The sequence below is a fragment of the Oncorhynchus kisutch genome, linkage group LG1 (genome assembly GCF_002021735.2).
Source record: "Oncorhynchus kisutch isolate 150728-3 linkage group LG1, Okis_V2, whole genome shotgun sequence".
In the NCBI taxonomy this organism is placed as follows: domain Eukaryota; kingdom Metazoa; phylum Chordata; class Actinopteri; order Salmoniformes; family Salmonidae; genus Oncorhynchus; species Oncorhynchus kisutch.
In genome coordinates, this window is record NC_034174.2 from 63651947 (window position 1) to 63665452 (window position 13506).

Here is a 13506-nt window from a genome sequence, read left to right on the forward strand (position 1 = left end):
GCTGAGCGGCCTTTCAGGTTATGTCGATATAGGACTGTGGATATAGATACTTTTGTACCTGTTTCCTCCAGCATCTTCACAAGGTCCTTTGCTGTTGTTCTGGGATTTATTTACACTTTTCACACCAAAATACGTTCATCTCTAGGAGACAGAACGCGTCTCCTTCTGTAGTGGTATGACAGCTGCGTGGTCCCATGGTGTTTATACTTGCGTGCTATTGTTTGTACAGATGAACATGGTACCTTCAGGCGTTTGGAAATTGCTCCCAAGGATGAACCAGACTTGAATAATTTATTTGGATATTCCCCTGATGTCAAGCAAAGAGGCACTGAGTTTGAAGGTAGGCCTTGAAATACATCCACAGGTACACTCGAATGATGTCAATTAGCCTATCAGAAGCTTTTAAAGCCATTACATAATTATCAGGAATTTTCCAAGCTGTTTAAAGGCACAGTCAACTTAGTGTATGTAAACTTCTGACCCACTGGAATTGTGATACAGTGAATTATAAGTGAAATCATCTGTCTGTAAACAATTGTTGGAAAAATGACTTGTGTCATGCACAAAGTAGACGTCCTAACCGACTTGCCAAAACTATAGGTTGTTAACAAGAAACGTGTGGAGTGGTTGAAAAACGAGTTTTAATGACTCCAGCCTAAGTGTATGTAAACTTCCAGACTTCAACTGGACATTTGTAGTAGTGATATCTAACACTAACATTAATATTATTATCAAATGCTATTAAGACAAATTAATAATTATGCGGACTGTTAATAATAGTAATTAGTTATGCCAATAATTATGTAATATACCAGTTAATTACTGCATGGGTGTGTAGGCCTGACAGCAGTGGTAGAATCTTTAAAAGAAATAGGTCACAACCATGGCGTTAGAAAATAGAGTGGGTGTTCGTGTGCCTGGCTGGTCTCACAGTAAAGCTGCTGGTTTATTTATGCCTGGGTTTTATTTGAGGGACAGAAGAGGCAGGCGAGATTAAACTACCGTGGAAACAAATCACAGAGGCGAGGGCAGAATTAGATTTAAGCGCCTGCGCCACGTGCCCGCCATCAGGTTTTAGCTAGCGTTTTGTCACTGTGCGTGTGTGTGTGTGTCTGTCAAATCAAATCATGTATGTGTATGTGTGTGTGTGTGTGTGTGTGTGTGTGTGCATATGCAAGGAACTCTGTTCATGTGCATGTGCATGTACATGGATGAGTGTGTGTGTGTGCGTGTGATTGAGTGAGTGAGAATTCACTCTCTGTCTATCACCCCTCTGTTATTGTATACCCCTCTCCAGGTTATTATATATATCCCAGGCCTACATCGCCCAATTTAATGAGAGAAAAAAAGCAAGAGTCAGGAAATTATATTTCTAATCAATCTCCTGCAAAAGGCCTCTTTTATTAACGCAGAGATGCTGCTCTCTCGCTTCTTCTCCCTCTCCTCCCCTCCCTCTCTCTCTCTCTCTCTCTCAGCTTGTTCTCCCTCCCCTCCCTCTCTCGCTTCTTCTCCCTCTCCTCCCCTCTCTCTCAGCTTGTTCTCCCTCTCCTCTCCTCCCCTCCCTCTCTCTCTCTCTCTCTCTCGCTTGTTCTCCCTCTCCTCTCCTCTCCTCCCCTCTCTCTCTCTCTCTCTCTCGCTTGTTCTCCCTCTCCTCTCCTCCCCTCTCTCTCTCTCTCTCTCTCTTTCTCTCTCAGCTTGTTCTCCCTCTCCTCCTCTCTCTCTCTCTCTCTCTCTCTCGCTTCTTCTCCCTCTCCTCCCCTCTCTCTCTCTCCTTCTCCATCTCCCCCCTCTCTCTCTCTCTCTCTCTCTCTCTCTCTCTCTCTCTCTCTCTCTCTCTCTCTGTTAATGGCCTAGTAGCCAGCTAGACTACTCATCCTATTAAAGCTCTGAGCTCTGAAATACACACTCCTTCCACTCTCTCTCTCTCTCTGTTTCTCACCTTCCCTTCCTTTCTCTCTCTCTGACCCACCTGCTCCACCTCTCCTACAATAATTAGTACTGAAAGAAAATGTTATTTAATTGAAAGAAAAACCCCAGCATACATACTGGTGATCTCAAAGCTTCAAAAAATTGTAATGGATTTTATTTCACTAATGTTTCGTTCTCAATAGAAGTGCGCCATTGTGAAAAAAGTGCCAATATGTTATTTCTTCGGGGAAATACTACAGTAGACAGATTTTGCACCACGGCCGAGGTTTGCATCAGAGCTCTAAAAGGCCTCGTGAATTGTATAGCAATAACGTTAGCCTGAGCCCACAGCATGGGCAGTAGATGATAGAGCGCAAACACTGTGCATGAACCACCAACTTGTCTTACCGTTACGCAGATCAGTTAATCCGAATGTGATGGATATGATGATATTACGTCTTTTGTCGTTTCATTTCAATTGAAGAGACAAGAACAGGCTAGTTTGACCTCGTTAGAAGTAAAGACAATAGAATTGCTATACTCATCTTGACTTCTAATGTATTTTCTTTACTCTATTTGAAAATTACAGTTATTTCTGCCACTGTGTGTGTGTGTGTGTGTGTGTGTGTGTGTGTGTGTGTGTGTGTGTGTGTGTGTGTGTGTGTGTGTGTGTGTGTGTGTGTGTGTGTGTGTGTGAGAGAGAGAGAGAGAGAGAATTTTAGATCTTGGACACTGTCTCATTGGCCTAACGTTATATCCTAATTTGACTTTGGTGCAGGTCATGTTCTTCACATTACTGTCTCTGGTAAACACATACTATATCAAATAAAATCTAAGTTTATTTGTCACATCCACAGGATACAGAAAGTGTAGTGAAATTGTTACTTACATAGTTACTTGTCTTTTGTTTAGTCATGTAGCTAGCTAGCTAAACAATGAACCATAAACCCAACTCATAATGTTACTACCCCGCATGAATCTGCAGGTAGCTAACCAATCTGGTTCAATGCTAGCTAGCTAACATTAGGCTAACTAGCAATGCAAATGGCTCTGAGATACAAATAATATTACTACACAGATCATACACGTAACGTTAGCTAGCGAGCCAGCCAGCTAACATTAGCTAGCTAGCTAACAGTACACCTTAACTTGAAATGAAAATGACTTTCTGACAAAATGTAAAATGTATAATATGTGAAAATGTAACAAGCTAGACTATCTTATGGATGGACGCTTCTCCCTCTCTGTCACGGATGCCAAGGCTACCCTTAGTTTGAAGATATAATCTGGAGACGGGTGTTTTATACAACAGTGTGTTTGTTCTCTTTTCAACTCCCTCTGCATATTTGCAATCAAACGTTCTTTGTATTATCTTTTACCAGATCTAATGTGTTATATTCTCCTACATTCCTTTAACATTTCCACAAACTTCAAAGTGTTTCCTTTCAAATGGTACCAAGAATATGCATATCCTTGCTTCAGTGCCTGAGGTACAGGCAGTTAGATCATTTTAGCCGAAAATTGAAAAAAAGGGGCCAATCCTTAAGAGGTTTAACAATTTTATTTCGTATTTATAAATGGCATAAAAGTTTGTTGTTAAGGCACATAAAAGTTCACATGTTCCAGAAGGTATTTCTGCCCCCCCCAAAAAAAGGTTTACGTTCAAATGGCTCTCCTGTGAAGTAGTGGCGCGCGACATGCGCCTAGTTTCCTGAAATTAGTCACATATAGCCATTGATTCTTGAGGAAAACAACGTAAAAATGCCTCATGTGCTTAGTTCAATTGTCATACCCCGTCAGAACCCAAATTATAAGCTTTTTTTACACCGTTGTTTGTAAACAATGTACGTGTAAACAAACACAGCATTGCCTTCAAACAAGGTTAAAACTATGCTTTTGATATCATGGATGGTCAGTATATGCATCCATAGCTCTGTCCATGAATTTGAGAGTGGTTACGTACCTCCAGCACCATCCCTCAGCTGTTTACGATATCAGTGGCGGGGTGTCCTCTTTGTTATTGTCTGAACTTCAGATTGCCTCTTTAAATCACTGTGTTAAGTTGAATTAAAGTAAACTACTGAAAACACCATCATTAATGTGGGCCCTCGACCTTGAATCATTGAATTTGGCTTAACAGCATATTTAAAAGTAACCCATGTCATTATATTAAGATATTGGGAATCTCCTAGATATCTGATTATCACAACAGTCTAATGACAACTGTGATACACAACTAATTTTAACATAAAAAAAAATGCTCTTGATTAATAACAGAGATTAACAGAAAATTAGCATAATATAAATCTTATCTGGTTTACCCATGAAGTGCATAGATAAAACCCCCACATAGATGAAGGCCCTCTGGAACATCTCATACCATTCAATAACCCAATGGGTAACACTTCCCTCACCATCATCGTGTTTCTCCCAAAAATGCATTCGACAGGAAGACATTTTGGCTGCCATGTTGTGTTTTCAAACACTTGTCTCCATATACTCCTTTCTGCGGTGCTCCCTCACCATTTTCTGCATGGTTGTGTCTGGCTTGAGGTCAGTTCGTCTTAGAAGTTTATTTGTTTTTGGATCAGTCCTTTGCCTGTAAAAGGGTAAGAGTGTAGACCATTCTGATTTAAAAAATGGGGTCAATTAATTTATTAATTTAGCTATTTCGTTGTAATGTTTACAGACATAACGGACTACAAAAGATTCTCCCAGTCCTGGCAAATACTTGTTTATACTTCTTGTTTGGAGAATATTGAGAGAAAAACTCAATCAAACTCAATGTGTTGCTTCAGTTCTACAGGTGTGCACGTAAGGAATGACAAACAATTCATTCCGTCACTACAGAAGGATCAAAGATTTACTTGTTGTAATAATTTGAGTGCACTATTAGTAGTAGTACATGAATGTATAATTCTAATCAATATTCAGAATCCAGCAACACACTTACATTTGTAGATGTTTCTCAATGTCCTTTCGCTCATAAACTGTTCCATCCTTGTTTTTAACTGGATCAATGAACATCTTCTTGGATAGCGGACAAATTAGATGTGAGGGAGTGAACTTCTTAGTCAACTCTTCACCCACCAATTTCTGTAAGTAAACAATATAGGATTATCTTACCGTGTATCCTGTTAAACAAAAGTACTTGCTGTTCAAATGTAGAACCTGACAAACCTGGAAACCAAGAAGGTGTGCTGCTTATATACATAGTAGTATACTACACACAACAGTGTGTTTCAGCATTTTATTCTTATTGATTTTTTATTTTATTATATATATTTCACCTTTATTTAACCAGGTAGGCTAGTTGAGAACAAGTTCTCATTTACTACTGCGACCTGGCCAAGATAAAGCAAAGCAGTGCGACACAAACAACAACACAGAGTTACACATGGAGTAAACAAGTGTACAGTAGAAGCACAATAGAAAAAAAGAGTCAATATACAGTGTGAGCAAATGGAGTGAGGAGGTAAGGCAATAAATAGGCCATAGTAGCAAAGTAATTACAATTTAGCAGATTAACACTGGAGTGATAAATGAGCAGATGATGATGTGCAAGTAGAGATACTGGTGTGCAAAAGAGCAGAAAAGTAAATAAAAACAATATGGGGATGAGGTAGGTAGATTGGGTGGGCTATTTACAGATGGACTGTGTACAGCTGCAGCGATCGGTTAGCTGCTCAGATAGCAGATGTTTAAAGTTAGTGAGGGAAATATAAGTCTCCAGCGATTTTTGCAATTCGTTCCAGTCACTGGCAGCAGAGAACTGGAAGGAAAGGTAGCCAAAGTAGGTGTTGGCTTTGGGGATGACCAGTGAGATAAAACTGCTGGATTGCATGCTACGGGTGGGTGTTGTTATCGTGACCAGTGAGTTGAGATAAGGCGGTGCTTTACCTAGCATAGATTTATAGATGACCTGGAGCCAGTGGGTCTGGCGATGAATATGTAGTGAGAGCCAGCCGACTAGAGCATACAGGTCGCAGTGGTGGGTGGTATAAGGGGCTTTGGTAACAAAACGGATGGCACTGTGATAGACTGCATCCAATTTGCTAAGTAGAGCATTCGAAGCTATTTTGTAGATGACATTGCCGAAGTCGAGGATCGGTAGATAGTCAGTTTTACTAGGGTAAGTTTGGAGCAGTGAGTGAAGGAGGCTTTGTTGCGAAATAGGAAGCCGATTCTAGATTTGATTTTGGATTGGAGATGTTTAATATGAGTCTGGAAGGAGAGTTTACAGTCTAGCCAGACACCTGGGTATATTCTAGGTTAGAACCGTCCAGGGTCGTGATGCTAGTCAGGCGGGCGGGTGCCAGCAGAAAACGGTTGAAAAGCATGCATTTGATTTTACTAGCGTTTAAGATCAGTTGGAGGCCACAGAAGGAGTGTTGTATGGCTTTTTAAAAATGGTTTAAACCTTTATTTAACTAGGCAAGTCAGTTAAGAACCAATTCTTAATTTCAATGACGGCCTAGGAACAGTGGGCTAACTGCCTGTTCAGGTATTTGTACCTTGTAAGCTCGGGGATTTGAACTTGCAACCTTCCGGTTATTAGTCCAACGCTCTAAACACTAGGCTACCCTGCACTCGTTTGGAGGTTTGTTAACACAGTGTCCAAAGAAGGGCCAGATGTATACAGATTGGTGTCTTCTGTGTAGAGGTGGATCAGGGAATCACCCGCAGCAAGAGCGACATCATTGATATATACAGAGAAAAGAGTCGGCCCGAGAATTTAACCCTGTGGTACCGCCATAGAGACTGCCAGAGGTCCGGACAACAGGCCCTTCGATTGGATACACTGAACTCTGTCTGCAAAGTAGTTGGTGAACCAGGCGAGGGGGTCATTTGAGAAACCAAGTCTGTTGAGTCTGCCGATAAGAATACGGTGATTGACAGAGTCAAAAGCCTTGGCCAGGTCGATGAAGATGGCTGCACAGTACTGGTTTTTATTTATGATATCATTTAGTACCTTGAGAGTGGCTGCACCCGTGACCAGTTCAGAAACCGGATTGCCAAGCGAAGAAGGTACAGTGGGATTCGAAATGGTCAGTAATCTGTTTATTAGCTTGGCTTTCGAAGACTTTAGAAAGGCTGGGCAGGATAGATATAGGTCTGTAAAAGTTTGGGTCTAGAGTGTCACCCCCTTTGAAGACGGGGATGACCGCGGCAGCTTTCCAATCTTTAGGGATCTCGGAGGATACGAAAGAGAGGTTGAACAGACTGGTAATAGGGGTTGTAACAATGGCGGCGGATAGTTTTAGAAAGAGAGGGTCCAGAAAGGGGGGGGGGGGGGGGGGACAGGGCTGTTGGCCGGGGTTGGGTAGCCAAGAGGAAAGCATGGCCAGCCGTAGAGAAATGCTTATTGAAATTTTCGATTATCATGGATTTATCGGTGTTGACTGTGTTACCTAGCAGTGGGCTGCTGGGAGGAGGTGCTCTTGTTCTCCATGGACTTTACAGTGTCCCAAAACTTTTTGAAGTTAGAGCTACAGGATGAACATTTCTGTTTGAAAAAGCTAGCCTTTGCTTTCCTGACTGACTGCATGTATTGGTTCCTGACTTCCCTGCACAGTTGCATATCGCTGGGACTATTCGATGCTATTGCAGTCCCGCCACAGGATGTTTTTGTGCTGGTCAAGGGCAGTCAGGTCTGGAGTGATAATGAGGATTAGTCTGACGCTTTGCTTCAAATTCCTTGTGTGTGTGTGTGTGTGTGTGTGTGTGTGTGTGTGTGTGTGTGTGTGTGTGTGTGTGTGTGTGTGTGTCTCAGGAAGGTTATAAGCTAAAAGTCACAATTCTGTTCACACGTTTTAAATGTTTACATTTCAAATATCTTGTGACACAATACATTTATGGGGTAAATTGGGCATTACATTTGATAACATGTTAAACAGGGGAGATTGGTTTACAATTGCTAGTATAGACTGCTTTAAAGTAAGGAAACACATGTCTAAATAAGTAAAATTGCTGAACTATAAAAAAAGAGGGGCGGGAGGAATATGTGCATTTACCTGTTCCATGTCATTCATTGAATTGCCTGCAGTTTCCTCTGTGTTTTTCTTGGCCTCTTGTTCATATTTTTCTCTGCTGGTTAGGAATTCCTCTGCCAAAATACTTATACAAAACATTTTCATTTAGATAATATTAATATTAATATATTAATGTAGGCATGAACTCAACATATTCAATATAATATATACAATATACCATTTGGAAACTAAGATGGATTTGAAATGACATCAAAATAATTCAAATGACTGTTGTATAGTGTCAAATAATTGTTCAAGTCAACCTGTCCAGTGGATCTTCAGGTTCAGGGACGATGAGCAGGCCATACACAGCATCCAAGATCTCTCTCATGGTTATGTTAGCCGAGTAGTTGCGGTCAAATATGTTGTGGCAGATACGTCCCACATTGTTTACGTTGCAGTGGTACACCTTTGTCCACATTAAGAGTATTTCATAATGGTATGAAAACATTTAACAAACATGATATTTCAGCCTGAAATCACACCAGAAACATATCAACAGAGCTATATTTGTTGTCCATTTTAGTCTGATCTTCTGAGAGTGGCGGCATTTCAAATCCATGGGTGTTTTTGTTATGAGGTGTTTTCATTTTTGAACCTTACCCTAACCCTAACCACACACTAGCCTGCCTCAATTTAACCTTACCCTAACCATAACCACACACTAGCCTGCCTCAATTTAACCTTACCCTAACCCTAACCACACACTAGCCTGCCTCAATTTAACCTTACCCTAACCCTAACCACACACTAGCCTGCCTCAATTTAACCTTACCCTAACCCTAACCACACACTAGCCTGCCTCAATTTAACCTTGCCCTAACCCTAACCACACACTAGCCTGCCTCAATTTAACCTTGCCCTAACCCTAACCACACACTAGCCTGCCTCAATTTAACCTTACCCTAACCCTAACCACACACTAGCCTGCCTCAATTTAACCTTACCCTAACCCTAACCACACACTAGCCTGCCTCAATTTAACCTTACCCTAACCCTAACCACACACTAGCCTGCCTCAATTTAACCTTACCCTAACCCTAACCACACACTAGCCTGCCTCAATTTAACCTTACCCTAACCCTAACCACACACTAGCCTGCCTCAATTTAACCTTACCCTAACCCTAACCACACACTAGCCTGCCTCAATTTAACCTTGCCCTAACCCTAACCACACACTAGCCTGCCTCAATTTAACCTTACCCTAACCCTAACCACACACTAGCCTGCCTCAATTTAACCTTACCCTAACCCTAACCACACACTAGCCTGCCTCAATTTAACCTTACCCTAACCCTAACCACACACTAGCCTGCCTCAATTTAACCTTACCCTAACCCTAACCACACACTAGCCAGCCTCAATTTAACCTTACCCTAACCCTAACCACACACTAGCCTGCCTCAATTTAACCTTACCCTAACCCTAACCACACACTAGCCTGCCTCAATTTAACCTTACCCTAACCCTAACCACACACTAGCCTGCCTCAATTTAACCTTGCCCTAACCCTAACCACACACTAGCCTGCCTCAATTTAACCTTACCCTAACCCTAACCACACACTAGCCTGCCTCAATTTAACCTTACCCTAACCCTAACCACACACTAGCCTGCCTCAATTGAACCTTACCCTAACCCTAACCACACACTAGCCTGCCTCAATTTAACCTTACCCTAACCCTAACCACACACTAGACTGCCTCAATTTAACCTTACCCTAACCCTAACCACACACTAGCCTGCCTCAATTTAACCTTACCCTAACCACACACTAGCCTGCCTCAATTTAACCTTACCCTAACCCTAACCACACACTAGCCTGCCTCAATTGAACCTTACCCTAACCCTAACCACACACTAGCCTGCCTCAATTGAACCTTACCCTAACCCTAACCACACACTAGCCTGCCTCAATTGAACCTTACCCTAACCCTAACCACACACTAGCCTGCCTCAATTGAACCTTACCCTAACCCTAACCACACACTAGCCTGCCTCAATTTAACCTTACCCTAACCCTAACCACACACTAGCCTGCCTCAATTTAACCTTACCCTAACCCTAACCACACACTAGCCTGCCTCAATTTAACCTTACCCTAACCCTAACCACACACTAGCCTGCCTCAATTTAACCTTACCCTAACCCTAACCACACACTAGCCTGCCTCAATTTAACCTTACCCTAACCCTAACCACACACTAGCCTGCCTCAATTTAACCTTACCCTAACCACACACTAGCCTGCCTCAATTTAACCTTACCCTAACCCTAACCACGCACTAGCCTGCCTCAATTTAACCTTACCCTAACCACACACTAGCCTGCCTCAATTGAACCTTAGCCTAACCCTAAGCACACACTAGCCTGCCTCAATTGAACCTTACCCTAACCCTAACCACACACTAGCCTGCCTCAATTGAACCTTACCCTAACCCTAACCACACACTAGCCTGCCTCAATTGAACCTTACCCTAACCCTAACCACACACTAGCCTGCCTCAATTTAACCTTACCCTAACCCTAACCACACACTAGCCTGCCTCAATTTAACCTTACCCTAACCCTAACCACACACTAGCCTGCCTCAATTTAACCTTACCCTAACCCTAACCACACACTAGCCTGCCTCAATTTAACCTTACCCTAACCCTAACCACACACTAGCCTGCCTCAATTTAACCTTACCCTAACCCTAACCACACACTAGCCTGCCTCTATTGAACCTTACCCTAACCCTAACCACACACTAGCCTGCCTCAATTTAACCTTGCCCTAACCCTAACCACACACTAGCCTGCCTCAATTTAACCTTACCCTAGCCCTAACCACACACTAGCCTGCCTCAATTTAACCTTACCCTAACCCTAACCACGCACTAGCCTGCATCAATTTAACCTTACCCTAACCCTAACCACACACTAGCCTGCCTCAATTTAACCTTACCCTAACCACACACTAGCCTGCCTCAATTTAACCTTACCTTAACCCTAACCACACACTAGCCTGCCTCAATTTAACCTTACCCTAACCCTAACCACACCAGCCTGCCTCAATTTAACCTTACCCTAACCCTAACCACGCACTAGCCTGCATCAATTTAACCTTACCCTAACCCTAACCACACACTAGCCTGCCTCAATTTAACCTTACCCTAACCACACACTAGCCTGCCTCAATTGAACCTTACCCTAACACCTGAACCACACACCTAGACCTGCCTCAATTGAAACCTTACCCTAACCCTAACCACACACTAGCCTGCCTCAATTGAACCTTACCCTAACCCTAACCACACACTAGCCTGCCTCAATTGACCTTACCCCTAACCCTAACCACCACACTGAGCCTGCCTCAATTGAACCTTACCCCTAACCCTAAGCCACACCACTAGCCTGCCTCAATTTAACCTTACCCTAACCCTAAACCACACACTAGCCTGCCTCAATTACCCCTTACCCTAACCACACACTAGCCCTGCCTCAATTTACCCTTACCCTAACCCTAACCACACACTAGCCTGCCCCAATTTAACCCTTACCCTAAACCCATAACCACACACTAGCCTGCCTCAATTTACCCTTTACCCTAACCCTAACCACACACACTAGCCTGCCTCAATTTAACCTTACCTAACCCTAACCACACACTAGCCTGCCTCAATTTAACCTTACCCCTAACCCTAACCACACACTAGCCTGCCTCAATTTAACCTTACCCTAACCCTAACCACACACTAGCCTGCCTCAATTTAACCTTGCCCTAACCCTAACCACACACTAGCCTGCCTCAATTTAACCTTACCCTAACCCTAACCACACACTAGCCTGCCTCAATTTAACCTTACCCTAACCCTAACCACACACTAGCCTGCCTCAATTGAACCTTACCCTAACCCTAACCACACACTAGCCTGCCTCAATTTAACCTTACCCTAACCCTAACCACACACTAGCCTGCCTCAATTTAACCTTACCCTAACCCTAACCACACACTAGCCTGCCTCAATTTAACCTTACCCTAACCCTAACCACACACTAGCCTGCCTCAATTGAACCTTACCCTAACCCTAACCACACACTAGCCTGCCTCAATTGAACCTTACCCTAACCCTAACCACACACTAGCCTGCCTCAATTTAACCTTACCCTAACCCTAACCACACACTAGCCTGCCTCAATTTAACCTTACCCTAACCCTAACCACACACTAGCCTGCCTCAATTTAACCTTACCCTAACCCTAACCACACACTAGCCCTGCCTCAATTTAACCTTACCCTAACCCTAACCACACACTAGCCTGCCTCAATTTAACCTTACCCTAACCCTAACCACACACTAGCCTGCCTCAATTTAACCTTACCCTAACCCTAACCACACACTAGCCTGCCTCAATTTAACCTTACCCTAACCCTAACCACACACTAGCCTGCCTCAATTTAACCTTACCCTAACCACACACTAGCCTGCCTCAATTTAACCTTACCCTAACCCTAACCACGCACTAGCCTGCCTCATTTAACCTTACCCTAACCACACACTAGCCTGCCTCAATTGAACCTTACCCTAACCCTAACCACACACTAGCCTGCCTCAATTGAACCTTACCCTAACCCTAACCACACACTAGCCTGCCTCAATTGAACCTTACCCTAACCCTAACCACACACTAGCCTGCCTCAATTGAACCTTACCCCTAACCCTAACCACACACTAGCCTGCCTCAATTTAACCTTACCCTAACCCTAACCACACACTAGCCTGCCTCAATTTAACCTTACCCTAACCCTAACCACACACTAGCCTGCCTCAATTTAACCTTACCCTAACCCTAACCACACACTAGCCTGCCTCAATTTAACCTTACCCTAACCCTAACCACACACTAGCCTGCCTCAATTTAACCTTACCCTAACCCTAACCACACACTAGCCTGCCTCTATTGAACCTTACCCTAACCCTAACCACACACTAGCCTGCCTCAATTTAACCTTGCCCTAACCCTAACCACACACTAGCCTGCCTCAATTTAACCTTACCCTAACCCTAACCACACACTAGCCTGCCTCAATTTAACCTTGCCCTAACCCTAACCACACACTAGCCTGCCTCAATTTAACCTTACCCTAACCCTAACCACGCACTAGCCTGCATCAATTTAACCTTACCCTAACCCTAACCACACACTAGCCTGCCTCAATTTAACCTTACCCTAACCACACACTAGCCTGCCTCAATTTAACCTTACCTTAACCCTAACCACACACTAGCCTGCCTCAATTTAACCTTACCCTAACCCTAACCACACCAGCCTGCCTCAATTTAACCTTACCCTAACCCTAACCACGCACTAGCCTGCATCAATTTAACCTTACCCTAACCCTAACCACACACTAGCCTGCCTCAATTTAACCTTACCCTAACCACACACTAGCCTGCCTCAATTTAACCTTACCCTAACCCTAACCACACACTAGCCTGCCTCAATGTAACCTTACCCTAACCCTAACCACACACTAGCCTGCCTCAATTTAACCTTACCCTAACCCTAACCACACACT

At 43.3% G+C, this 13506-nt stretch overlaps 1 protein-coding gene across 7 annotated transcripts in view; it reads right to left on the reverse strand.

Annotated features, from left to right (window-relative positions):
- Positions 1-3450: 3450 nt before the first annotated feature.
- The window catches only part of LOC109889507 (uncharacterized), a 39317-nt gene continuing 29261 nt past the window's right edge, over positions 3451-13506 (reverse strand). For 6 of the 7 annotated variants that reach the window (XM_020480993.2, XM_020481002.2, XM_031829483.1 and 3 more), the window contains exons 22-25: positions 8204-8349; positions 7923-8025; positions 4862-5004; positions 3604-4507 (exon numbers count right to left, since the gene is read on the reverse strand). In XM_020480993.2, the coding sequence (XP_020336582.1) occupies positions 4387-4507; positions 4862-5004; positions 7923-8025; positions 8204-8349 (513 nt within the window). In that variant the 3' untranslated portion in view covers positions 3604-4386. Of the gene's footprint in view, positions 4508-4861; positions 5005-7922; positions 8026-8203; positions 8350-13506 lie in introns of all 7 variants that reach the window. The other variant, XM_020480977.2, reaches the window with a different exon arrangement.